General features: G+C 43.6%; 1 protein-coding gene across 5 annotated transcripts in view; it reads left to right on the plus strand.

The window, feature by feature from the left end:
* KHDRBS3 (KH RNA binding domain containing, signal transduction associated 3) overlaps positions 1-25,756 on the plus strand; it is a 156,342-nt gene that overhangs the window by 74,483 nt on the left and 56,103 nt on the right. For all 5 annotated transcript variants that reach the window (XR_014773343.1, XM_084751233.1, XM_084751236.1 and 2 more), the window contains exons 5-6: positions 6,604-6,743; positions 11,113-11,308. Coding sequence is in view for 4 of the 5 variants with exons in the window: in XM_084751233.1 (XP_084607359.1) it covers positions 6,604-6,743; positions 11,113-11,308 (336 nt within the window). In the remaining variant the exon portion in view is untranslated. The remainder of the gene's footprint in view (positions 1-6,603; positions 6,744-11,112; positions 11,309-25,756) is intronic.

Here is a 25,756-nt window from a genome sequence, read left to right on the forward strand (position 1 = left end):
GTGTCGTGGACTTCACAGTATCCTGTATGAGAATTGCTTGACGTGGTTTCTCAACTCATTTCCTTTTAAAGCAATGGAGTCTTAGACACATTACGTATTACCACCAAGTTTCTAAGACTAAAACCTTGGAAGAGCAGAATCAGTAACTCAGATTTGGGAAGTCCAAGAAAAGTTTTTATGTGATTCTGACGATGCCATACCAACTTCATGCTGTCCTTTAGTCATTAGTGTCCTCCCTATGCCTGCCCTGTGCTTGCTGTGGGTCATAAAAACCTAACTAAAAGCCGCCTCTGTCCGCTTGAGGAATGTGTCTTTTATGGGAAAGTAGAAACCTTGGTTGGATGGTTGAGTAGCATGCAGGCACATCTGTGATGCTCGGGGTGCAAAGGCTTTGAGGGGTGACCTCTCCTGGGTGTCACCTTTCAGAAGCCAGGTATTGCCATGAAAGTCACGATTTAAAAGGAGCATGTCCCTACCTTTGTTTTGAAAGGTAATCTAAGTGTTTGTGCGCTAGTGGTGGGAAGCACCAGTTTCTTGCATTCTCATAATAAACTAAATACTCTGACGCTGCAGACACTTACTATAGAAAGGCTGGCACATCTCCCAGACAACTGTCCACACTGAGACTGTCCTCAGAAGTCCTGGCCTCTGCTGCGAGAGTGACATATACAGAATTGAACTATGATTCTATCTGCTGTCAAGAAACCAACTATGAAATCTGGTTTTCACTCATCAGGTTACCCCACTGAACTACCTCCCCAGCCTTGTCTCAGAACAGTGCTCACTGTGTGGTAGGCTGTAAACCATCACTTGTAAACCAGTGATGACAGTCTCTTCCCACTAGAATGTGCAGTTTGATAGAGAGGCCTATGGGAATCTTATATGCATATCGATGACTTACACTGGACCTGTGGCACAGTGGGCAGTTCCTTCTTCCGCAGATAGCCATGGTGGTACTTTCCATCCATGGCCTTTACAGTCCTCCGTTAGGAGGTAGAATCTTATTTTTCTAGTCTAGAATCTGGACTAGCTAAAAATTCATCTCTCTAAACCAAAGTTACTAGTATCTCTTTCTAAATGCTTAATAGTATTCTTTCACTTAGTGACTTTTGCCAGGTGTGATGATGACACATGCCTTTCGACTCTGTACGTGGATGGCAGGAGGATCTCTGTTAGTTCACGGCCACTCTAGCCTACATACCAAGTTCCAGGCCGTCCAGGGCTTCATAGTGAGATACTGTTCAAAAAAAAAATCATAAGGTTCTTTTCATTTAAGTCCCTTTGTATTGATTTTTGTGTATGGTATGAGGGTAGAATCGAAAGCTGACTTTCTCTGTTGCCAGAAGAGGGTGTTGAGTCCTCTGGATCCTGCAGATTGTGAGCTTCTGGGAGGGTGTTGGGAATCCAGCCCTGCAAGAGCAACAAAAACTCATAAACTGCTGAACCATCTCGACAGCCTCATTTCTCAGTTTTTTATGTTTTCTGATATGGTTGCGAATGGAACATTTATTTAGAGGTACAATTGATTTTCTTCATATTGATTTTGCTCTTTGACCTTACAGGACATTTTTGTAGTTTCTAGAGCATATTTTTTTTAAGAGGCATCAGGAAGATTAAATAATATCCTAGTTAATGGAATTATTAGGATTCTCTGACATTCCTATCATTCTGTTACCAGAGACCACTCCTGGCATTTGAGGTGCCTGTGACGTTTTCCTTGGCATCCTTTGCCCTTCTCCCTGACATGGTCTCCTACTTGGGATGATCCCGTAGTTTTCCTCCTTTATTCTACTGATAATAGCACATCACATTAGTTGATTTGTTATGTAAAGCTAAGCTAGCATTTACTCCTTTTTTATATGCTGTCCTCTTCACTTGTTGCAAGATATGGTTCACTGTTAGTTTGGTAAAGTTTGCACATTAGTAACCCCGAGAGACTGGCTTATAGGATGTGTTTTCACACTTGTCCTTCCTGGTGTTACTCTCTGTGTGAATGGAGACGCCCCTCAGTAATTTTTTTTAGCTTAAGGAACTAACTTTAGTCTTTCTTGTAATGTAGATCAGCTTCTGTCTTGATTTTTCTGGGAGTGAGCTTACTTGGCCTACGTGAAGAGTGCACTTTATAAATCTTGGTTGACAATTGGTACCTACCATCCTTTGGCTGTGTCTCTGCATGACTTTGTGGCCCTTAACTTGTAATGAGCCCAGAAGTCAGTCCCTTTGCTTCTGGTCTTGACACTTGGTTCTTGCCTGTGTCTAGAATTTGGTTTTGAGCATTTTGTCCATCACATGACAGCAAGATGATGTACACTTTCTTTACATGTAGGGTGTTTTCAGTCGTTATTTCTTTGAATTTTCTTTCTCTTCCTGCCCTCCACACAGAATGACCTGCCCTTAATTGCATCTTGGCATGCCTACTCCTGTCCTCCTCCTCTGTCTGTCAGAGGGGCTTGTTTAGATGGCTTTTGTTTCCGGCTCCCTAGTTCCCTCATCTCAGTTCTGCTGGTGGCTTCCCTGGGGACACTACACTATACAGCAGTGACTTTACCTTAGCATCTCCTTTTGCAAGTGTAACACTTGGGTCCTCTTCAACATAGTTACCTTTGCCTGCTTTTCCCCTACAAGAATGGCTCACATTTTTGTGTGTCCTTTTATTTGTTGGTACTGGAAAATGCTAGAATTTAAATAATGTCCCAAAGCAAATATGAATTTTGAGCACTTTGCTTACAAAAAAAGCTGCTGTTGCTGGTATTTTATCTTCCCTTTCTCTTGTAATTATGTTAAACTAAATCCACAAACTCTGTGCCCTTCATGTTTTCTAGCTGCCATCATGTGTGTTTATGTCTTCCTAGCTTGCTTTTAGCTTTTTCTGTCCTTCTAGAAAACAACATGCAGTGTCCAAGTGGCTTAGTTGTGACCACTGGATGGCCAGAGGCTCTGTGCTCAGGGTCTGTTTTATTGTGATTCCCCTGTTGTTGTGCACTGTGTAATGCAGAGTGGCCCCTTTTCATGTCTACCCTGGCATTTCGCTCCTGCTGGTTTTCCTTGGAGTCTCCTCTGCACAGACTCACTGTTGGGCAAGTAAGCACAAGAGCCTGTCAAGATCTTGCCTGGTTCATTTCTGGGCTCTGCTATGTTTGCCCCTCCTAAGCTGAGGTGTTGCTTGCCTTACTGGAAGGGGCGGTATCAGGCTTGTTGAAATTTTTGCTGCTGTGATGTTGTTGTTGGTATGGGGTACTTTATTCTTTAATCCAGAATAAGTGAGGCTTCTCCTCAGCAGAGCTAAGGGTTTTTTGTCTTTGGACTGAGGAGAAGGAGTGATGGCATCTCAGGCAAGAATGTTACAGACTCTATTTTAATTGCCCTCAATTTGGGTATTTTTCATGAGTGATTTTATTGTATTTTCATTTTATCGTGTGACTTGAATCCATCCCAAGACTCTTTACATGGTGTCTTTGAACCATTTTACTTTCGTTGTTCTTCATAAGGACACTTTCCTCAGTTATTAAAAAATAAGATCTCTACTTATTGTTTTATGTTTCTTAAAATTTATGTGATTTTTGTACATTTTTTTTCTTGTGAGGATATGTAAAGTTTTATGACACTATTTTTATTTCTGTGTTATATCATGTTCTCATTCCAGAGTTTATTTAGCTGGTCTTTAAATAATAAGCATTAAAGTTATTTTCTATAGATACAGTGTCTTTAGTGATCCCAGGAAAAACTTGAACATAAGTATTGCGATTTCTTTGGCAAATAATTGTGACTAGTAAGTTAAAGACAGAGAAGACATTGGATTCTAATGTTACTTTTTATAGTTATGATTCTTCTATTTAAATTTTTTGAACTATAGGTGTGTGTGTGTGTGTGTACACCATGGGATAACTTGCAAGAATCAGTCTTCTCCTTCCACCATATGGGTACCAGGTCATCCGTCCTGATGGCAAGCACCTTTATCCTCCGAGGCAGCCCACTTGCAATGAGTCACTTAAAAACTTTCCCCACATTCTCCAGGATCACACAGCAGACTAAAATCAGTGGGTAGAAAAGTCACATACACACATGACTGCATGTACACATACGCGTACATACACACAGACACACACACATACGTATACACACATACCTACAGTTCTAATCCCTTTCGACTCTCAGTTGTTGAAAAAAGTGTACATGTTTCAGTGGTTTCATTTTTCACCTGGAGAGTTAAAGTTTGAGTCCATAAGCCATCATGCATGGCTTGGTTGTAACTATGGTTATATCATATCTGCCCATCTTATATTATTTGAGGAAACTAATTAAAACATTCTTAAATTGCCTTAAAAAACACATAGCTATAATTCAACCATTTAATATCTCTGTATTTTAAAATAAGTTTACAAAGTGGGCTCCACTACAAACACAACTAATCTTACTTAGAGCAAGTGATTTTAACTTGACTCTTCTGAAGTTTTTCCGGTGTCTAAACAGTGCTCGAGCTATGGTTTTTTAATCGCATCTATTTTCAGCCATCTATAGTTAAGCATCACACCTCCGAACCATTTTCCACAGGGCGAATATTAGCATTTTTCGAGCACATTTTATTTAGAATGTGCTTTGCAAATTATTTATTAATCTTCACACCTTTTAAGCAAAATGGCTGATAAGATGTTAGCAGTCTTGTCCTCGACACTTTGGAATGACGGAACGGGGCAGAGGACTCCTCTGAGGCTCAGGCGTCGGATAATTGTGGGAGGTGGTCTGTGCACAGCCGCCCCACCCTCACTCTGAGCTGGCTGCTAAGGGCATGGCTCTCGTTCTCTATTGTTTCCCTCCCCTTCAGATGGTATATCTCAGCTTTCTTGACAGTGCTCATGGGGTTCTTCTAATTTCGTGGTGCCTCCTTGTTTTTTGTTTGATATTTGGGAATGTCAGGAAGAAAAGATGAATTGTTAGTTTGTGTACTAACATTTACTAATAGTAAATGTGCTATTTCTTTCAGATTTTTAAGTGAGATTATAAATCCTTTACCTGAATTCCCTGTCACACTAAAGCGTGCTTGTGGCTTTCCATTTCCCCCTCCCTTGCCCCCCACCAATGCCTATGGGCCTGTGATGCCTCTGTTAGTGACGGTCTCCTTGTAGCCACCCACATGCCAGGAGAAGCTCGCGCCTTCGCTATGGCTCTTCAGGCTCTTCACTCTATCTCACTGAGATGGATGCTGGCCCACCTTCTCCATCTGTCTGCTCAGGTCACTGGCTTCAGTGATGGGCTGTAGGGCAACATAGACTGTGTGGTGCGTTCCTCTGACACCCTGGGGTGTTCACCTTCTCTTGCCTCTTTTGCAGTCTGAAGGTTTGTTTTGTCCTTTCCAGAACATGCACCTAAGTGCCTGGTTTGCTCCCTAAAGATTGTTGAGTTGTCTCAGCAGCAACTTTAGTTCTAATTATGTATATACCTTGAAGGTGATGTATGGCTTCACATGATGTGGTTTCCGCTCTCCCTGGAAGACTTCTTATTATCTTTTTAATTTGTCCATATATCTTTTTAGCTTATTATTTATTTATTCATTTTTGTGATACTCTTATATGCATTCTAGGCTGGCCTGGAACTCACCATGTGGGCTAGGCTGTTCTTCAGATCAGGGCAGCTCATCTGCCTTAGCTACTGTCTGTGTCTTCTGGACTTTGCTACACTTTGAGTCTTTTTGTCTCCCTCTATGGAACTTTGAGCCACTCCTCTGATGACTGGGCCTCTCCCTTAGATGGCCCCTCTCGTAGAGATGCCTTTGTGGCTGCTGTACAGCTGAGTTAGGCTTTTCTCTGACTGTAAGCTTTTCTTCTTCCTACAAAGCAGCGACGATACAGTTCTATCTATTTAATCTGCAGTTTTGTTGCTTATCAAATAGCTGCAAAGAGGAAGGAAGCGAATGGAGTCCTAGTTTCATGGTGTAATGCGTGGACATTGCTGCCTTGAGAAAAAAGTACAAATTTTCAGTGATTAGCTGACTTGTCAGATGTATAAATCTGGATGCTCCTTGTTAGGGCAGCATAATGGTTAGTGGTAATTGTCAACTTGACACAATTTAGCATCACCTATGATATAGGCCTCTGAACATGCCTGTGCTAGGGTTATTTTATCCTAATTATCTTAGTTGAGGTGGGAGGACCCACCCACTGTGAGGGTGGGACTCTCCCTGGCCCGGGGGATCCTGGAGTTGGTAAGTGTGAAAATGTGAACTAAGCATACACGCGCATGCGTGCTCAGTGCTGTCCTGCCTGGTGCGGATGCACATGACCAGCTCCCTCAGGCTCTTCAATTAGTCAGTAGGCACATGGTCAGTAGTAATGATTGAATGCAGCTGTGAATAGTAATGTCCATGGCACAGCTCTGCAGCCTTTTATCCTTACAGATATGGCAAGTGGAAATTATGCATAAGAACAGGAAAGACTTTAGCTAACCTGTACTTTCAGTCTGAGGGAAAACCTGTGATTTTCTTTTTAAAAACTTTTTTTATTCCAATAAATTTATATTTTAACTGCTTTTCTGACCTCATTTTCTTAAAAAAAAATGCTTGTTTTCTATTCTAAGGGCTTTTATATTTCCAATATCTTTTCTGTACAGGACTATAATGATGAAATCAGGCAAGCACAACTCCAGGAATTAACATATCTGAATGGAGGTTCAGAAAATGCAGATGTCCCAGTGGTTCGAGGGAAATCCGCTTTGCGTACAAGAGGTGTAACAACCCCAGCAATAACCAGGTAGGTGCAGTTGCTTTTTGTTTTAGGTTAGTGTGCCATGGCAGCAGCTTGAATGTTGCTATCACTAATAGTTAGAAATTGTTGTCAGTGTCTCTTAGAAACTTGCATTCAGACATTGCGATGTCATAGTCATGAGATTGACCTTGGTGTGAGAAAGTTGAACCTAAACTTATGTGCATCCTGTACTACTCCCTAGCTAGCAATTATCAACATATTATTAATAGATTCTATAGTGCACTAAAATGGAGCTTGTTTTTAAGTCAGTTACTAGCCATGGTACCCCATGTTTGTACTTTCTGAGAAGATACCCTGTGTGTGTTCTGAATGAGTGAGGATGCCCTGTGTGTGTACTGACTGACTGTGAGGATACCCTGTGTGTGTACTAGTTACTGACTGACTGTGAGGATACCCTGTGTGTGTACTAGTTACTGACTGACTGTGAGGATACCCTGTGTGTGTGTACTGACTGACTGTGAGGATACCCTGTGTGTGTGTACTGACTGACTGTGAGGATACCTTGTGTGTGTACTGACTGACTGTTAGGATACCCTGTGTGTGTACTGACTGACTGTGAGGATACCCTGTGTGTCCTGACTGACTGTGAGGATACCCTGTGTGTGTGTACTGACTGACTGTGAGGATACCTTGTGTGTGTACTGACTGACTGTGAGGATACCCTGTGTGTGTACTGACTGACTGTGAGGATACCCTGTGTGTGTACTGACTGACTGTGAGGATACCCTGTGTGTGTACTGACTGACTGTGAGGATACCCTGTGTGTACTGACTGACTGTGAGGATACCCTGTGTGTACTGACTGACTGTGAGGAAACCGTGTGTGTGTGCTGACTGACTGTGAGGATACCCTGTGTGTACTGACTGACTGTGAGGATACCCTGTGTGTACTGACTGACTGTGAGGATACCCTGTGTGTGTGTATTGACTGACTGTGAGGATACCCTGTGTGTGTACTGACTGACTGTGAGGATACCCTCTGTGTGTGTACTGACTGACTGTGAGGATACCCTGTGTGTGTGTGTATTGACTGACTGTGAGGATACCTTGTGTGTGTACTGACTGTGAGGATACCCTGTGTGTGTGTACTGACTGACTGTGAGGATACCCTGTGTGTGTACTGACTGACTGAGGATACTCTGTGTGTGTACTGAGTGCTCCATATGGGCTGTTTCTTGCCAGTGCTGACAACAGTGTCAGGCAGTGAGAGGCTGTAAAATGCTTTGCCTTTGAGTCCACTCTCCATGACATAGGGCTACTGAAAACTACTGAGCTGGCATGTAGACACATTTTTTTATTCCTGTCGCTGAATCCATGATAAGTTTATAGTAGGAAAAATATTTCCAAGAAATAAAACAAAACAAACAAACAAACAAACAAACAAACAAACAAAAAGAAACCCAACCTGAGATGGCTATTTAAAATCAATGGAGAACCATGTCCTCTGGAGGGGGAGACCTGGTGGCACTCAGTGGAAGGACAGCAGGTTACCAAGAAGAGACTTGATACCCTATGAGCATATACAGGGGGAGGTAATCCCCCTCAGGAACAGTCATAGAGGAGGGGAATAAGGGGAAATGGGAGGGAGGGAAGAATGGGAAGATACAAGGGATGGGATAACCATTGAGATGTAACAAGAATAAATTAATAAAAATAAAATAAAATAAAATCAGTGGAGAAAGTGCTGAAATTTCTAGTTGATGAAGATGGTTTGAGGGACAGTGTTTTCCAGATGTTTTCTGAGTTCTGGGTCTACAGGCTGTACCACCATCTGCAGCTGGTAACTTAAAGTTTCCTGTGAAGCTGCTAACTGTGTAAAATTTCTTTTTCAGATAGAATATGTGGTGGTGGAAGTTAAATTAGCATTTTATATCTCCATCTTCTTCATTTGAGGAATGAAACCTCTTTCTGAGAGTGATAATCAGTGGTTCTTTGGCTATTGTGTTATAGACCAGGCCTGGGCGTGCACATTGGGTCCTCCAGAAAAGATAGCTAAGCATCGCTGTGGATTTGTTTGTGAGTCTCAGATCACAGGAAATGGGAATGTTCACTTCTGCTTTGGGCCTTGCTTGAAATAATTACTTTTTCTTTACTTTCCTGGAGCCACCATGACTAATTTCCACAAACCTGGTATCTTTCAGGTAGCGATTTGGCTTTGGTTTTTTCTCACAGAAACAGGAGCTAGATGTCCAAATTCAGTGTCATTATCATAGGGTGAGGTTTTGGCAAGGAATAAAACCTTTTCTAGTCTCTCTTGTTCCTGGTGACTGTCATAGCTTTATGATCGGTGGCCCCATCACTCATCCCTCCACCCATCTTCAGGGAGTCTAGTCCTTTGTCATCCCTTTCCGTCTCCCTTTTGTATAGGGGTGTATGACTGTACGGAAGGCCTACTTTGGTAATCTGATGCCATCATTTCCAGGCCTTCTTCCATAATTAACTTAACCTGTACAGGTTCCCAGGATGCAGGCAGCGGAAGAGTGGTTGGCCTGACATTATCCAGCCTTATCTTCATGTGATAGGAGCTAACACATTTACTCTGTCACATGCAAAATAGTATGTTTGGTAGCTATTTTTGAAAGTCTTCTACCTTAGCCTGCCCATGTGTTACCACTTCCGGCTGCCTGTTCTTCTGTGGAGTAGGTAGCTTGTTTTGTGCTACGTGTTACATGTAGATGCAGATTTCCCTTTGTGGACTGAATATCTTGTTCAGATCTCCCCTCCAGAGGCAGCAGCATATGCAGACAGATAAGAAACAGCCTCCCAGATGGACATTCCTGTGCTGCCAGGTAGACAGATGTGAGAGGTAGCTCTCATCTGCATGGGAGGAGTGGTTTTATTAGATTATAATGCAGCTAAAACAAATTCTTAATATCTTAGTGATGTGGTAACCATGGTAACAGTGATGTAAACACCGATTGTGCTACCTGTTCTGTAAAAGCAGAGCATGCACAGCAGTCACTAAGTGTGCAGGAGGGTCTGTTCCCTGGTTTATGCAGGTGTACACCAACCACGTCTACAAAGTGAGTCCAGGATGGCCAAGGCTACACAGAGAAGCCCTGTCTCGAAAAACCAAATAATAATAATAATAATAATAATAATAATAATAATAATAATATAAACATTGCTTTAAAACCCTGTCACGATAAGGTAATATTTTTATTAATACTTTTATGTTATTACACATGTATAAAACAAACTACATTCAGCAGGTGGAACCATGTGACAGTCATGAGAAGGATGTGGTAATATTTTAATGGCATTACAAGGTCTTCGGGGAGCTTCCCTGGGAGCTAGGTCTTATCATCCTTTACTTACTCCTGTTTATCAAATTGAACGTAACTGTATCTACATCTCCCTCGTTTATTCCCTATTACATGGTAAATTCATAAAAACCCTTGTGTCCCATGAGGTAGTCTCTCAGCATTGACCACTTAAAACTCTTCTCCCGTTAGCATATTTCTTACCTCATTGCATGAGTAAATTTGTAGAGTATGTGCCTTGTGAGGCCACTCTGGAAGCTCGGAGCAGAACACACTGGCTCCCAGAGTTTTCTAGTGTTGCCTCACCATCACTGCTTCAGGATACTTTCCTGATCCTGAATGCATCTGAAGTTAAACACTACAGTAGCAAGTAGTAGCGTCATAAGAAAACATTCACAGTTTTATTGCAAAGGAAAGAACTAAGCTTGTTCCTTTATGCAGTAGATCTCTTTACCCACTGTCTTCCTGCGTACTGCCTCACCCCACCTGTTACTCAGGACACCCCAAAAGAGAGACTTGGGGGAGCAGCATGAATGTAGGGGTGCATACTGCAGGCACACACCTTTGCTTCTTGCCTTTGCTCTACAGTTGCAGGTTGCTGTGAAGGGCTGAGGTGGAAGCCGTGGACCCCTCATGGATAGCCGCTTCCATTTCCTTAAGCCTGCCTGGGTTGGATTTAGTGGAACTGAGACATATATTTTGAATCCCTTCCTTGCTCCATGTGTGTTTGCAAGCAATTTTAAGATCTCTCCAAATCTCAAGTTTCCTTGTCCATAGATGAACATGAAAGGGGCCACTTGTGTGTTGGAATCACATTCGCTGTCATTCTAGAAGGGCATCGTTTGTGTGACCTCCCAAAAGTCAGAGCTTCCCATTGTGGCTACAGTGAAGAAATTGAGCTCTTGGATATTCCCATGTTGTACTGTGCTAGCTGCCTAGATACATGTTTATTTGCTGTGATTTACTTTGTGTGGTCCTTACTACATCTTACAGAAGTATGGAATGGGCAGTTGTCTGAGATGTCAATGTGGGTAAAGAATAACATGTTAGAAAATATGACAGATGCTGCTAATTTGATATTCTTGCTTATAGGGGAAGAGGAGGAGTCACAGCCAGGCCTGTTGCAGTTGGGGTACCACGTGGGACACCAACTCCCCGAGGAGTCCTTTCTACCCGAGGGCCAGTGAGCCGGGGAAGAGGACTTCTCACTCCCAGAGCAAGAGGTGTCCCCCCAACTGGATACAGACCTCCCCCGCCACCCCCAACACAGGAGACCTATGGAGAGTATGTAAGTAAAGGTGACAGCTTTGGAGACCAAGTTGATCTGATCTGGTCTGGACTGTATCATAGTCGTATTTTCTTGTTCACCTGCTTAGCTTAGCAAATAGTTGTCGAATATTAAAATTACTTAGCCTAGAAATTCAAAAGTCTATTACCGGTTTTACCCGGCAACTTAAAAGAATTTTAGCTGTGGGGAATGCAAGGTGGAGTACAGCAGATAGCTAATAACTCTTCCATGAGCCAACTAGAGCATCCTTTTATATTCCATCTCAGGTTGCCTCTGTGTAAGTCAGTCACTTGAAAAGTGACTTCCTAAATATACCAAGATGGCATTGCCTTAAAATGTGTCATTTTAATCTGCTTAGTAAAGCATGGGTTTGTAGCTAAAGTTCTTTTTAGTGAAGAAAATTAAAACTCTCTATTTTTGCATCAATTATCTTTTTTTTAATACCAATTCTTGAGTTCTCAGATATGGTTTGTATTAAAGACAAGAGAAGGAAGTACAACCATAAGCATAGATAGTGTGGAAGGGACTCAGTAAGGGTGCCAACCTCTGGGATTCTTCTTACAGCTTCATTGCTTATTAGAGATTGGGAAAGTGGGAGGCCAGTTGATGGATGGGTCCTGCCAGTAACTGTGGATATGGAACAGAAGTATGAGGACAGTTGTTAAAGGCAGGGACAGGGATAAGATACTATCACTAATGGCTTTTACTTGCCTACTTTATGGAGGTGCTGGGCACTTCTTTGCAGTTTCTAGAAGGTTTCCTTTATCCCATGGTCACCAGAATCTTCTTTAGTTTCATCTGTGGCTGCTTTGCCTTGTTCACCCAGGACTTAACTGAAATGGCATGAATGTTTCTTCTTCTGCTTTTGGTCCAGACCACCCTTCCCATATGGTGCGTCTCCATTTCTGCTGCTCCGTAGGCCAGCTATTGCTGCAGAAACTCGTGGGGCCAGTTACTGAGCTGCTGAGCTCTTGAGCATTATAGCTGTTGTTGTAGTTGCTCTCTCACTCAACTGACCGTGTGGCAGGGCAGGAATGGGCAGCACTTGGCTCCTTTGATGTAGCAGAGAGCCCTGTGGTTTACACTCAACCCTGCCGTCATTTCACACCAGGTTCTCGGGTTTGCTCTTCAGTTGCAGGAGGATGCGGCTCTTCTCGCTTCTCCTCAAATTGCTTGTTTTCCTGTTTCTTTATGTTCTTGTGAAACTGACAGGGATGGCCATGTCACAAGTTCTTCCCCAAATGCTGACTCTTCCAAAAGGAGTAGGGCCAACAAAGAGAAGGAGTGCTGTCACAGCCCTTGTAGGTCCATGCCATGAGTCACATTATTCCCACTGGGTTTACCTTGACTGCTCTTAGACCAGCGTGGCTGGATGGTGTCCTAGAAATTGCTGAACAGGGGTTGTGGGTCATGGAATTCATTTCACCATTGGTTTGAATTGAGTTAGGCAATTTACCATTTATTTGCAGGTTTCATACTACACGTTTAGAAAGTTATTGTCATCTTTCCATGTCCTCGATAAGGACTGCTTAAGAGCCTTCTACTGCAGCCACATCCTTGTTGCCTGCCTCCGGGTGTGTCTGCTTATCAGCTTAGAAATTAGATGAGTTAATCTAAACATTTCTTGACCAGATGAGAAAAACAAAAGCAAATGGACCCTTATTTTTGCCCAGCAAACAGGGAGTGGGGAAAGGAGTAGAGTGGGTTGTTGGTTACGTGTAGCTCTCTGATTTTTGTTCAACTTTTGATAATGAGAAAGTAATTGGATCAATTAAATTGGTGACTTGACAGATAAATATTGTCCGAATGAATTTACTCTATTTGGCCTCAACTACTATGGTAACCCTTCAGAAAGTCACTTGATTCATTTTCAGGAGCAAAGATTGGAGTGCTGTGAAAGAAAAAGCACCTGCCATTATTTCTTGAGGCCTGTCCTCACACATGGCTCTCTCCAGGACACTGGAAGCTGTGGTTTGCACACAGGGCCAGTGCTGATTCTGTGGTACTCACACCACACCCTAGAGTTGCACTCAGATAATTGACAGCTACTTTCTCCTTCTTGCTTTCATTTGTCTGGGAGACATCGGCTCCCAACTCCATGCATGTACACTTTCCAGGCCATGTTAGGAGAAATAGCAGGATGCAGGAGACAAAGCCTTGTCATAGCTGCACACCTTGGCCAAGTGACTCCTCCCATGAAGGGTTCAGGCTACAAATGTGATCACTAACTTTCACATCTGTTACTCATTGCATTACCTTTTAGATTAATAGCCAGGCTGAAGGATTTTCCCAATTTAGCCTAGCTTTCTGTAATCCCTTGATTACAGCTTGACAGCTGTATGCTGGGACACCACTGATGGCCGGTGCAGGGAGAAAGGCCTCCCCTCACATATCGTAGCTGGCCCTTAGCAGTTTCTCAACTCTTCTTTTTAACCTCATCCTGCCCTCTTGACCCACCTGGAACCTGATGTCCCTTTTCAGTCACTCCAGTGGAGCTTGGTGGTCTCTGACTTGAGGCTGTACATTGGCCATTGGTCTGAACTCTTTGAAATCTTGATGGGTTGTCCAGTGTTTAGCTTGCATCCTTGCATGCAAAGGGTATATTAACAAAACAAAACAACAAAATAAACAGCCCTAAACTTTGTTTTTCTTTTTTTCAGTTTTTTTCCCTGCTAGCATGGCACACTACAAAATGCCAAACTTTGAACTCAAGAGCCCTGAATAATAAGAGAAGTAGTTTTTCATCTTAGAGCAAGGAAAGACAGTGCAGCTGAGCTGTTGCACTGCAGCAGAGTAACCTGAGCCAGCTTGTAAACTCCGAGGGGAGGGTCTTCTGCCCCTCTCCCTACTCACTTTCTCCTTTCCAGCAACTAATGTCCTGTCTGGCACACCTCGACCTTTAATGCTTGCTGACTACATGGAGGACTGTGGAAGGATCTGTACCATGAGAAAGGCCAAGTTTTAGAAAGTTGCCAACTGCAGCACACTGCCGAGGCCTCTGTGACACACTGCTGTTGCTGTGTCTTATGAGCTAGCATCAAACCGTGTAGTACAGATGTCTGCGTTTGCTCTCCTGAAGAGAAGCCATGTCTTTATTAGTTTTTCTGTAGCCAGTGGCGGCAGTTACTGGTACACTCCCTTAAGGATTTGCTGGCTAAAGAGCCTTACCGAGCTGGGTAACTTTCCTGTATGGAGGTTGCACTGACTTGATTAAGAACTGTTTGTGTCCCTTTCTACTTTGGATACTTACCTGTTTTATGGCACCTTAAGTTGGTAAATGAAATGGACAACTGTTAGGAACGATGGATGGGGATAAGGATTAAAACAAACCAAAACTCAAAATAAATAAGAGAGGTCCTTTTGCTGTTTTAAGGACATCAGGCTATTCCTGTCTCCGAGAGCTTCATCTGCAATTCAGAAATGTAAATTCTAAAAATGTCCTTAAGATTGGGGCCTTCGCCTATCTGCATAGGGTCCATGCAGCCTTGGATTTGATTTCTGACACTACAATGAGTGAGAATTTTTAAAAGTTCTTAACAGGTATTCAGTAAGAAGAACATTTATTTCCATAACTCATGTTTGATTATATTTAGCCATACCAGTTTATTATTTTTTTAAAAAGATTCAGTATTTATTGTTTGAGGGATTATTCTAGAGTATATATGGGGGCAGGGTATCATCATGTTGCTTATTTAAACCTAGCCTGGAGGAAGAATCCTGCTCTGTGTGTGTGTGTGTGTGTGTGTGTGTGTGTGTGTGTGTGTGTGTGTGTGTGTGTGTATTTGAAATCCTAATATACTCAATGCTTTGTTTAGAATGCCTATCTGGATATTTGAGTGGACTTTTCTTTAACAACTATTCCAGATGAGCAGAGTAGTCCATCTTTGCTATTTTTTTTACCAAAAAATACAGGAAATGGATATTGGGTGTGTTTTCAGTTATTGAGTGTACAGCAGGGCCTTGCACTCTGCTTCAAGGTAGAAAAATTAGCGCTAACCCCGCATCTCTTTTTCTGATGAATAAGAAGTTCCTTTCTCCCAGTGACACTAACTTATTTCTTATACCTAAATAATTACATAACTGAAAGCTTAATTAGTGTAACATACAGTGTTTTCACTGTGAGCACTTTAACAATTCTCAGTGTGATCACAGGAAGACCAGCTTGGCAGAACCCGGCATTCCCGCAAAGTGGGGGGCATGCTGCTTCTTGGTCACAGTAAAAGAAACCATGAATGTGAGCAAGCGTGCGCCCCTGGTGTGCATGGCAGCTGCATTTCTGTCCCTGCAGGACCTTATTAGTTATCTGCAACTGACAGACTGTGAAAGGGAAAGGCTTTCTCTGCTGCTGCTTTTAGAGAAGTATTTCTAATGTTTGCACAAGCCAAGCACTCACTGTGAAGTGCTGGGAGCGGGGCTCCTGACCTGGGTCTTGTTCCTGCTGTTGTCAGACTTCACTTTTGCTCTATATATGTGGATTCTTTGAACACCAAACAATAACTGGTGTCTTACAGTTTACCAAGGTTCTACACAAGTTCTCTAAGTTATCACAGATCCAAGAGGTTACCCCTACATCGCTATCCCCTCCATTTCAACATCCAGTCCTAAGTAAGCAATGTGTCTCCCCACAGTTTCTGCCCGACATGGCCACACATGCGAAGAGCCACAGTCAACTCCTCAGGTGTTCAAATAGTCAAAGCAACTCTGACTTGCTGGCCTATTACCAAGTATTTATAATTACCAAGGTGTGACTTTGGGCTTAAGTAACAACTCTGCTTTAAAAGACGTGATCATCTATGTGGAACGAAATACTTGTGCCCCTGCAAGCATGGCTGTGAAGGTTGGATTCAGGTCACCCTGCAGGACACGCCCAGCAATCACAAAGGTTATGCAAACCCTCTGCAGCCAGACTTTACATGTGCTGTCACTCCCTGCCACATCGGGGAGAGAAACTTGTTTAGAGTTCTACCAGTGTCCTCAGGATGAAGTTGAATGTCCTGTTCCACTGACTGACTGTGGAGGCATCATCAGCCTTTTGTCCCCAGCAGGTCAGCCTGCAAGGCTCCATCTGTGCCAGGTCAGTCCCTAAACACAGAGATGTGAGCTTGGCATGCCTCCCCCCTGCCCTTCCTTTCCTGTTATGCTTTCTCCTGTCTTGCCCTCCCCCCTCCAACTGGAGCCTCTGTCCTTATCAGATGCTGGTAGTGTCAAAGGGGAGAAATGATTGAATTTGAAGATCTGAATGGCCATTGTTTTCAATTGTAGAACCGAACAATACTTTATCCCATAAAATAGAGTAAATGTTCCATGAGCCAAACAAGAGAGGTTAAGTTTGTACACATACACACAAAGAGCTGAAAAAGGGAAGAGCAGATTGGTCATTTCTGGGGGCGGGGGGAGGTTTCTCGTGAGGTAAGAACTAAGACAGAAGAGGCGCTGACTCCTGGTGTCCTTTGCTGTGTGAGGAGCAAGGTCAGAGGCTGCCACTGGCCAGTTGGGAACTATGGCTATTTGTCTCCCTAACTTGGTGTTTGTTCACATGCCTTGTAAGCATCTCAGTTATAGCCACAGGGCCTGAAGCATGCAGCATGAGGGGCTGCATTGTTACGTAGAGTTTCTCCTAGGACACTGGGCTCCCCAGGTCGCTAGGCTGTTGTGTCGCCCTCACCTCCACCACTTAGCGCTGCCTCTGACTCTGGTACTTGGCTCTGTGGTCAGTAGATTGTTGGTTTCTTTCTTGCCTTTATTTCCATTTGCAGGAGCCTTGCACAGGGCCTGACAGTTTGTGGATGTCACCTGAGAGTACAGAAGGTGGCTCACTTGGCCATTACTGTGTTCTCTGACTCTCAGTTCATGGCCAGGCCTGCATATACTTTCCCACCTTCTTGATGAAGAAAAAATTACTATCTTAAGCCAGTGTAGTGAACATTATGGGGTTCATTTGGTGAGCTGAGAGATATGAAATGCTAGTGCAATTTATGAGGAACCTGTTCTAAGAGTCTAAAAGGGCCTTTCAGCATCCTTTATGTTGCAAGTAAAAATCCTGATTTGGAAGGGGAAATGACAGAATACAAAAAAGCAAGTATTTAATGATGATAGAAACAAACTAAAACTGAACTGATGTATTAGAGTATTAAAATAGTTTTGAAAAAGTATTGTTTAGTTTGCCTGTGTGTACACAGAGTTGTCTATGTCAGCAGGTCAGGGGACAGGTTGTCAGTTCTCTCCTTTCCCTCTGTGGACCCAAGGGTTGGAGGTTAGGTTGTCAAGCTTAGCAGTGAGTGCCTTTACTCACTGAGCCAGTGTGCTGGCCCCAAAAGTAAGATTCGTTGAATCCTTCGTGATGCGTAAACTTACATTGTCTTAGAAATACAAGCATATTATTCTTATTCTCTGACTCATTTAATTATGATTGATTCGGCTTTGAAGCCTGGGCAGTGAGTGACTCATGTCGTCTTACTAAGGTGCCGTCACTCAGTGTGTGAGGCTGAGCTGAGTCATGAGTCTCTTGCCCAGTTTGCAGGGCATTCTGTGTGCAGTCCTGCAGCTTAGGAAGAATATTGAAGGCCTTTCTCTGTGCAGATCTGAGTATGTTTCTATAAGCCAGCTACAGTGTGCTTATGCAGGGAACAGAGCAGGAGAGTGTGCTGAAGTTGCCTGGTGTGGTGTGGCCTTGCCTACTGGATAAATGCTAAGCGAAGGCTGTGCTCTGTGCATCAACACAGACAGCAAAGGCTCCGGGAGTTGGTTGTACAGGTCTGAATGGCAGAGCCCAGCGCTCTAACCCCTGCACCTACCTTCCCGGGGGGTAGTGCACAGGTATCTGAGGGCTTCACAGGGATCTGGGGGAGAAGTGAGCAGGCTGTTATAAATTTTACTTGCACAATTGTTTGTGCAACTCTGAGATGCACTCCCAGCTGTGCCTCATCTGGAAAGGAAGGAAGGACCCTGGTCACCAAGCCTGATTAGGTCAGCACCAGTCCAAGGCCACAGAGCTAAAAGGGAATGAGCTAGTAGGACAGGGGCGCAATTCTTGGTCCCTATGCTAGTGCTTTTGTTTGTTATATTCTTGCTCATATGATGCCATGGGCTAGAATAAATAATAAAATGTGCAAAACCCTACAAGAACCAGAGCGAGCTAGAGGGAAACTTCTTATTGTAACTCCAAGCATTACTGGCCAAGCACCATTTGTCCCAGCTGCTGCTGTCTGGCTTGCTAACTTACTGGAGGTGATGCTGAGCCACTGTCAAGTCAGTAAGACATCAGTCATTTGTTGTGTTTACAACAAATGAGCTGGTGGTACCTGAAGTACCTTCATTTGTGAATGACCACAAAAGCTTAGAACAGCAAGCCCTTATCATTGATTCATGGGTTCCATTCCAATTCAGGGGACCATTGTGCTGTGCAACAACGGCTTTGAGTGAGAGAAAAGGTGGCTGCCGTTCACAGTTCACATATCAGGCATATCAGGCCTGCCTTGCCTGCTGCTGCTTCAGGGGAGTTTTCCTCATAGGACAAGCAGCTATGGCTCAGACCCACTGAAGAGTTAGAGATGCTTTTGCATAAAAGCACAGCCCCAAACCCCATGTTCTTTTAGCAGACACACAGCTTGCCTGTTCTCCTAGTTGATGGCCCATTAAGGCTGTACTGGATGGAAGCTGTTTTGAAGAAAAATGATAGCCTCCCCTGTCCCTTGGGAGTACTTTAGCACTTCCTCCCTAGTGCTGGGACGTCAGGGAGGCCATTAGGGAAAGCCAGGCATGCCTTTGAAATTTACCTGTCAGTCCTTAGCATAGATTGTGTGTGAAGAGTCCAACAGGAAGGATGCTCTTACTGAGGCTTACCTGAAGGTTTGTGGGGGCAGGGGATTATTGTTTATTGTTGTTGTTTCTGAGACAGATTCTTGCTATGTAGAGCAGGGTGACCTTGAACTCAGAGACCTACTCCTCCCTGCCTCCGGAGTTCATCCTCCACCATTCCTGGCTTCACCTAAAACTCGATTCCCAACAGATTTTGGAACTTTGTGTACAAGAGGGCTTCACTGCCTCTGCATTTCCCCAGCACAGCTGCTGGGTGATGTTGACAGGGAACTAATCCGGGATTCCTTCAACTAGCTTATTTCCATGTTCCATAGTGAGCATTTTAATTAAAACAGAGTGCAGATTGTGAAATGGTGATTTATGAAGATGCACTTTTACAACTGTGATTTGAAAAGCCCAGGGACACCTTATTTAGATAAAAACATGAATGTTGTATAATCTCTTAGATCTACTTTATCAGAAATAACAGTATACGGTTTGTGGGAAGTAGCTCACTAGTCAGCTCTCTTTCTGACCTACTTTTTAGCTTAGGACTGGAAGATTGTACAAAATAATTCCATATGTTAAATATATGAGTCTAGGCAAGTTGGGCAGGGCAGACAGCTTTTCTTACGTTTCCTTCATGGTTGCTTCCAGCTTAGACTAATCTTTGTGTTACTGTGAGGTTAGCCTTAGTGTGTGTGGTCTCATCCGGCACTTACCACCGTCATTTTTAATCTGCTTACAACCCTGATTCCTTTAGGTGGTCATCCTCTTGTGTGGATGTGTAACTTACTTTACAGTGATTTGATCTTTCCTGTCCGATAGTTTCCCAATATCCTGTAAGTTGTTGATGGCAGGCACTATGCCCCTTTTTATCACCAGGGCCCAGTGTTTGGAAAAGACTCAGTGTGTGACAAAACACAGTTGGGTTTTAGGATACTAGTATACCTAACTAACTTGTGTGCGAAAAGTACATAGAGAGGACCAAAGACAGAGGTTTCCTAAGGAAGTAGCATTACCGTCAAGTAGGGAACCAGTAGCCCTGAGGTGGGGTAGCCTGGGGTAGCCAGAGAGATTTCCCTGGAGACTCCCAAACACAGAGGAGACCCTGTTCCGCAGACTGGGAGTTGGATGGTAATGTGTCATCGATGAGCTTTCTTCCCATTGTTATTCTCACAGAGATGTTTTTACACTGTGTAGTTTATTTTTAGGTAAATAGTGCATGAGGTACGTGACAGGAAGTGGGTCCTAAAAGATACTCACTCAGAACTCTTGCACTTGCATGTGAATATTTTTACAAACTTCGGTAACAGTTTAAAATATAAAGACATTGCCATGCTAGTGATAACTAGTCAATGGCTCAGGGGCAGAGACACAGCAGTAAAGCGGAGAACCCAGCGAGCTGGACTGGACTCTTTGCTCTGCCTCAGTTCCTCACCTACAAATAGAGTCGCATTTATCACCTGGGGACGTTAGGAAGATGGGAGTGTCCTGTGAGAGGTACTCAGGATTCTGTCACCTAAAACCCAATAGCTAAGTACTTCTGTTGTTGCTGACTGAGAGGTAAAGCTACATTTCCCAGTGAGTCTCATCTTTCAGGAAGAGCACCAGTACCGTTCATACTGACCTGTGATGAAAAAGGGGTTTCAGGTATTGCCTGAGACTTGGAATAGTAGGAGTGGCCTGCACTGCTGTGGGAATACCTGAACTTTGGAAAAGGTTTCTGCACTGATCACAGCACCGTCCTCCACCATCCTCCTCCCTTTCCAGAGCTCCATGGTGCATCTGAGTGGTTCCCAACAGGAATACACAGGGGCTACCCCAGGAGGCTCAGTGGGAAACCATTTGGCAAAAACAAGGTGAAGACTGCTGACCAGGTGGACTAGGCAAGGAACCGGAAGCCAGATCATGCAGAACAGTGTTTCAAAGTAGGGGAGAACTAGTCATTGCTGTGTACAGCAGTGTGAGTGATTCCCACAAAACATCATACCAAATGAAAGAAACATGGCCCCAAAATACTAGCTGTTCTGAGTCTATTTACGTGAAGCTCAAAAGCAACTAAAACCGTCAGTTGTATTGAAAATCATGGTGGCAGTTTGGGGAGCAGATAGGAATTGCAGAATGACATGGGGTAGTTCTAGGGCCTGTGGGTGCTCCAGTGCTCTGTCTGGGTGTTCGTTACTCCCATGCGACCAGCTGAGCCCCTCAATGGCAAGCTCTGTGCTGAGTACATAGGATTTTCATTTTATGACTCATTTTGCTCTCGAATAAAAGATCAAAGAATTAATCAACTTGTGAATTAAGAGAGCTTAAGTGTTGGGCCTGACCCTGCCTGTGGAACCAGAACAGCTCATTGTCCTTTAAGCTGCAGGACTGGATAGTGGTCTCAGGGGTGCTTGGCGAGCTCTTCTAATTGAGCAAGGAAAAGTCTTACAAAACTTGGAGCTGGGTGCTTTCATCTCCACCTCTGTCTGCACTGGTGGCCCAGGAGCCCTTTCCCTTTCTCTGTAGAATGGACAGCACTGTCATTATTCAGATGGAAGTTCATGTGGAAGAATGGGTAGATCCATAAAATCTGCCATTGGCTGCCATGTATTCATTCAGAAAGTGTTCCTTGGATGCTCGCGTAGTGACAGACACTGGGAAAAGGAAAAGATTCCGTGTTCTTGTGGTCTCATGCACAGTGGCAGGGACAACCAGAAATTAGTACTGAGCAGTAAAAAAGCTGCTCTGCTCTGCTGCTGTAAGTACAGAAGATGACACAAAAACAGCAAACAAGGAAGAATGTTTAAACACATAAAAAATGAAAAAGGAGAAGAGAAAGAAGTGAGAGGAAAAAAAGTTACTGGTTAATAGGCAAAAATGAAAGTCTGAACAACAAGCTTATACTTGTGGCTGATTTTCTCTTGTGGCATCCTTTCTTGGCCATTCCTCCTCTAAATCACAGAATATAATTGTCTGTGTGATTATTTGCTCAATTGTCTCAAGGGTCGGCTATGATGAGTGTCTGTCCGGATGCACAGGAGCAGAGCTGATCTTATGTCCACTTGGTCCCTTAGCATATCTGGTTTCTCATCCCCTGGAACTCTGCGCAAGCAGCTTGGGGCAAGTGTCAAGTCCCAAAGAGGTGGCAGAGAGGTAGCTGGGATCTTGAAACAAACCAGAGCTTGGGAAGAATGAAGGTCCAACGGGTCTGCGTGAAGCAGCTGCTAAATCCACTGGGTTTTGAATTGGCATTCGCAGTGTTGCTCCCCTACAGTTACTAAGACAGTTGCTTTCTTTGAATCAAGAATCTCAGTTCCATGACGGCAGAGGCTTTTGTTTGATTCTTTCACCGGGTTTTCCAACAGTGTTGGACACATGATACACATTCAGGATCAGTAGAGAAACTTACACTATAGTACAGTGAGGAGGCTGAGGCCAGCCTCAGCTATGCAGTGAGACCCTGTCAGGAACAGTGAGCCTTATCACGATGCCACGTTAACACACACTCAGAGGAATGATTTCCCCTCGTTTCCGTCATTATGCAATTGCTAATTTAACACTTAATTTTCCCACCATTTATAGTTTTATCTTTTCCTCACTTTTAAGATTTCTAGTTCAAGTGCCTCGCTGTTTCTCAGTGTTTTGAGTATCTAGAAAATCCAGCCAAAGTACTTCTTCTACTTCTGCTAGGTACGAAGTCAGAAGACATTCTGCTAGTGGCTGGCAGGCATAGCTCCAAAGGCTGTATGGGGTCCTACAGAGGGAATCTTGGCATTCAGTTCTTTATTTATGTCATAGTGTTTGCACAGTAGAGATGCAGACCTTGCATCTCAGGCAAGGTTGTAAGAGTTTATCTCCTACAGAGGCCAGACTTGGATAGTTTTTTTTTTTCTGACATAGAAGTTATAGAGTTAAAAGGGGGTAGTTCTTTAAATGAACCAGGACCATCTTTATTGGGAAAGAGCTATAGGAAGGAAACAGGTTTACCTACTTCTTTTTCTTGGTTAATCTTATAGAGCCATTGTAAGCAGCAAGAGCTGTGTTTTCACTCCACTTCACAAGCTGCCAAGTTTGGAGTTCTGAGAGGTTAGTGAGAAACCCATGGAAATGCACAACACCCAGCGCCACAGGTAGACTCAGACCTCTTATTACCGCAAGGCGAGTACTACCCACGGCATCCCATGGCATTAAACCCTCACACATGATGCAAAGGGCATGGGAAGGCATTTCTTTATGATTAGCAGTATTGCACTCTGACTTTATACAAAACTACTTGGCATACGTTCACTAAAGATACTGTTGAAGCTGCATTGCCAAGGATGTCCTAGCTAAAATGAACTTCTGAAAAGTCTGTATTATTTGTTTTATAAATTCAACATAATCATTATAAACTGTAAATTTGCTGAAGCTTTTCTCACTGCATCTGTGTGGAAACTTGTCACATCTCAAAATGGCCAGTTGTCACCCTAGTTAAAGTGAAGTATTCATAACATAATTATCTCCCTTTAAAGGGATGCCACACTGAAGCAGTGATTTTTAATCACTCTTTTAAATTCTCTCAATTTAAAATGCTTTTCTCAGGTTTAAATATTATGCTTGATTTTACTTGTGACAGAAATAAAACTAGATAGGCCATGCTGCTTCCTCTGTCCTGGAAGGTGGCTTCAAAGCAAGTGTTCTGGTTATCGGGACATGTGCCAAGTTGGGGGGCAGTGATTTCCACATCGGGACATGTGCCGCATTAGGGGTGGGCAGGGAGTGGTACAGGAAGGTTTTCCACCTGTGTCAGAGCACATGTTCCTTATGTCCCCAAGAGCCCATTGTCCTGGTACTGGTTCTAGGCAAAAACCTCAGATACATGCTTGATGAAGAAGCAAGCTTTGTAGTGAGCGCCATGAAGAGTTGATTCCAGTATACATTTGTGCAGTTTTTGATAGCCTTATTCTGGCTTCCAGAAATAGAGTTCCAAAGGTGATCATTTGCTCGAGGCAGAGAATAGAAGTCTGATAGCGAGTGCTTCCCAGGAATGGTGGAAATGCAGTCTGTGTATCATGAGTTTTAGTACTTTAATAAGCCCTGTGCCTACTTCCTTCTGTAGTGCTGCCTTGACTTTCGCTCATCTCAACATGATATTTATTGTATTTTCTGTTAGTTGGTCATGAATTCATTCTTCCATTCAGTTACTTTTGTTCAGTCACTCAGTAGATGTTGCCATATCGCCTGCTTTGTGTCAGATGAGACCATGGCCTGGTTTGCTCCCCGCTCCCGTGTCTTCTCTAGGAACTCAGTTATCCCCTCTATTTCACCTCATGTAGAGCCTCTTCTTTCTCATGACCTCTCTTAGTTCTGTGTCTATGCACACACATTTAAAGACCCTTATGTGCACATACAGGCCTAATTTTAAATCTAGCTTTCACCTGTAAGAGAAAATATACAGTATTTGTCTTCCTGAACCTGACTTATTTTGTTGGACGTATGATTAACTGGGAGAAGAAAGAGAACCAGCTGAGGGATGCAGGGAAAGGCAGTGAGGTACCAAGGAGAGCCAAGTGTGCATGAGGACAGGTTAGGGGGAAGGGAAGTGGAGGGGAGAGGAGGGAAGGAGAGGTTAGACCCAACTCATAGGAACCATGTAGACCAGAGGGCAAGAAAGGAGTGAGAGAAATAACAATAGGTGCCAAATATATGTAAGGTATCAAATATGATAGCCCAAAATGATAATTCAGTTTTCAAGCTAACATTTGCTATCTAAGAGGGCACCAGAGGAGACTGCATATACAGAAGTACCAGCAGCCAGGAGCAGGGCTGCTTCCTGTACTCAGGCAGGTACCCGTTTGGTCTGTATCCTGTAGGAGACAGGAAACAGAGTGGGACTCAGTCTGGAAGCAGCAAGTCTAGATTTGCGTTTTAGCTAGGTACATCGAGGGATGTTTCCATGGAGATACACTAGAGAGCCAAATGCAGATTCCGTGTTTGGTCCATCTGAAAGGTTTAGAAGCGCTCTGAGAGAGTCTAAAGGTTCTAAGGGACCTCAGGTTTCATATTGGAAGGCAGAGGGAGGTGGGTGTGTGAGAGAGGTGGAGGACACAAAAACAGATTCATTGGCTGTTTGGAACAACACCAGGACAGCAAAGCAGGGGCACTAATATAGATGTGCAAGGAAGGTGAGGGCAGACCTGTGCATGCCTCCTGATAACATATAGGGATTCCCAAGGTGCTTCCAGAACAACTCAATAGTTGGCTTAAATTATATTTCTCCCACCCAGTTAAGTAACATGGTCACCCGGGGAATGGCTAGGATTGTGAAGAAGCTGAAAAAGCACAGGACTAGGTGAGCAGAATAAAGGAGGATTGTCCTGCATTTACCCAGTGTCCTGTGCAGCAAAACAGTGGGCTTTATTGAGTTCTCATTGTGTGTGTGTCTGTGCCTGGTCTGAAGGAATCTTTTAAGACAACCTCGGGTCATAATGTAGGTGAGGTACCAGGCAGGTCATCCCCAAGAGGCAGGCACAGAGATGCACACATGGTGCCAAATGCTGGCGTGATGCAGTCACAAAGGACTGTCTTGTGTGGTTGCAGTGTTGTAACCGAATTGAAGCCACCTACTTGAACTTCAGCCTAGAAAGCTGACTAGGCCAAGAGGCAGCAAGGGTAGAGACAGTG

Source organism: Acomys minous, assembly GCF_964271855.1.
Source record: "Acomys minous genome assembly, chromosome: 12".
In the NCBI taxonomy this organism is placed as follows: domain Eukaryota; kingdom Metazoa; phylum Chordata; class Mammalia; order Rodentia; family Muridae; genus Acomys; species Acomys minous.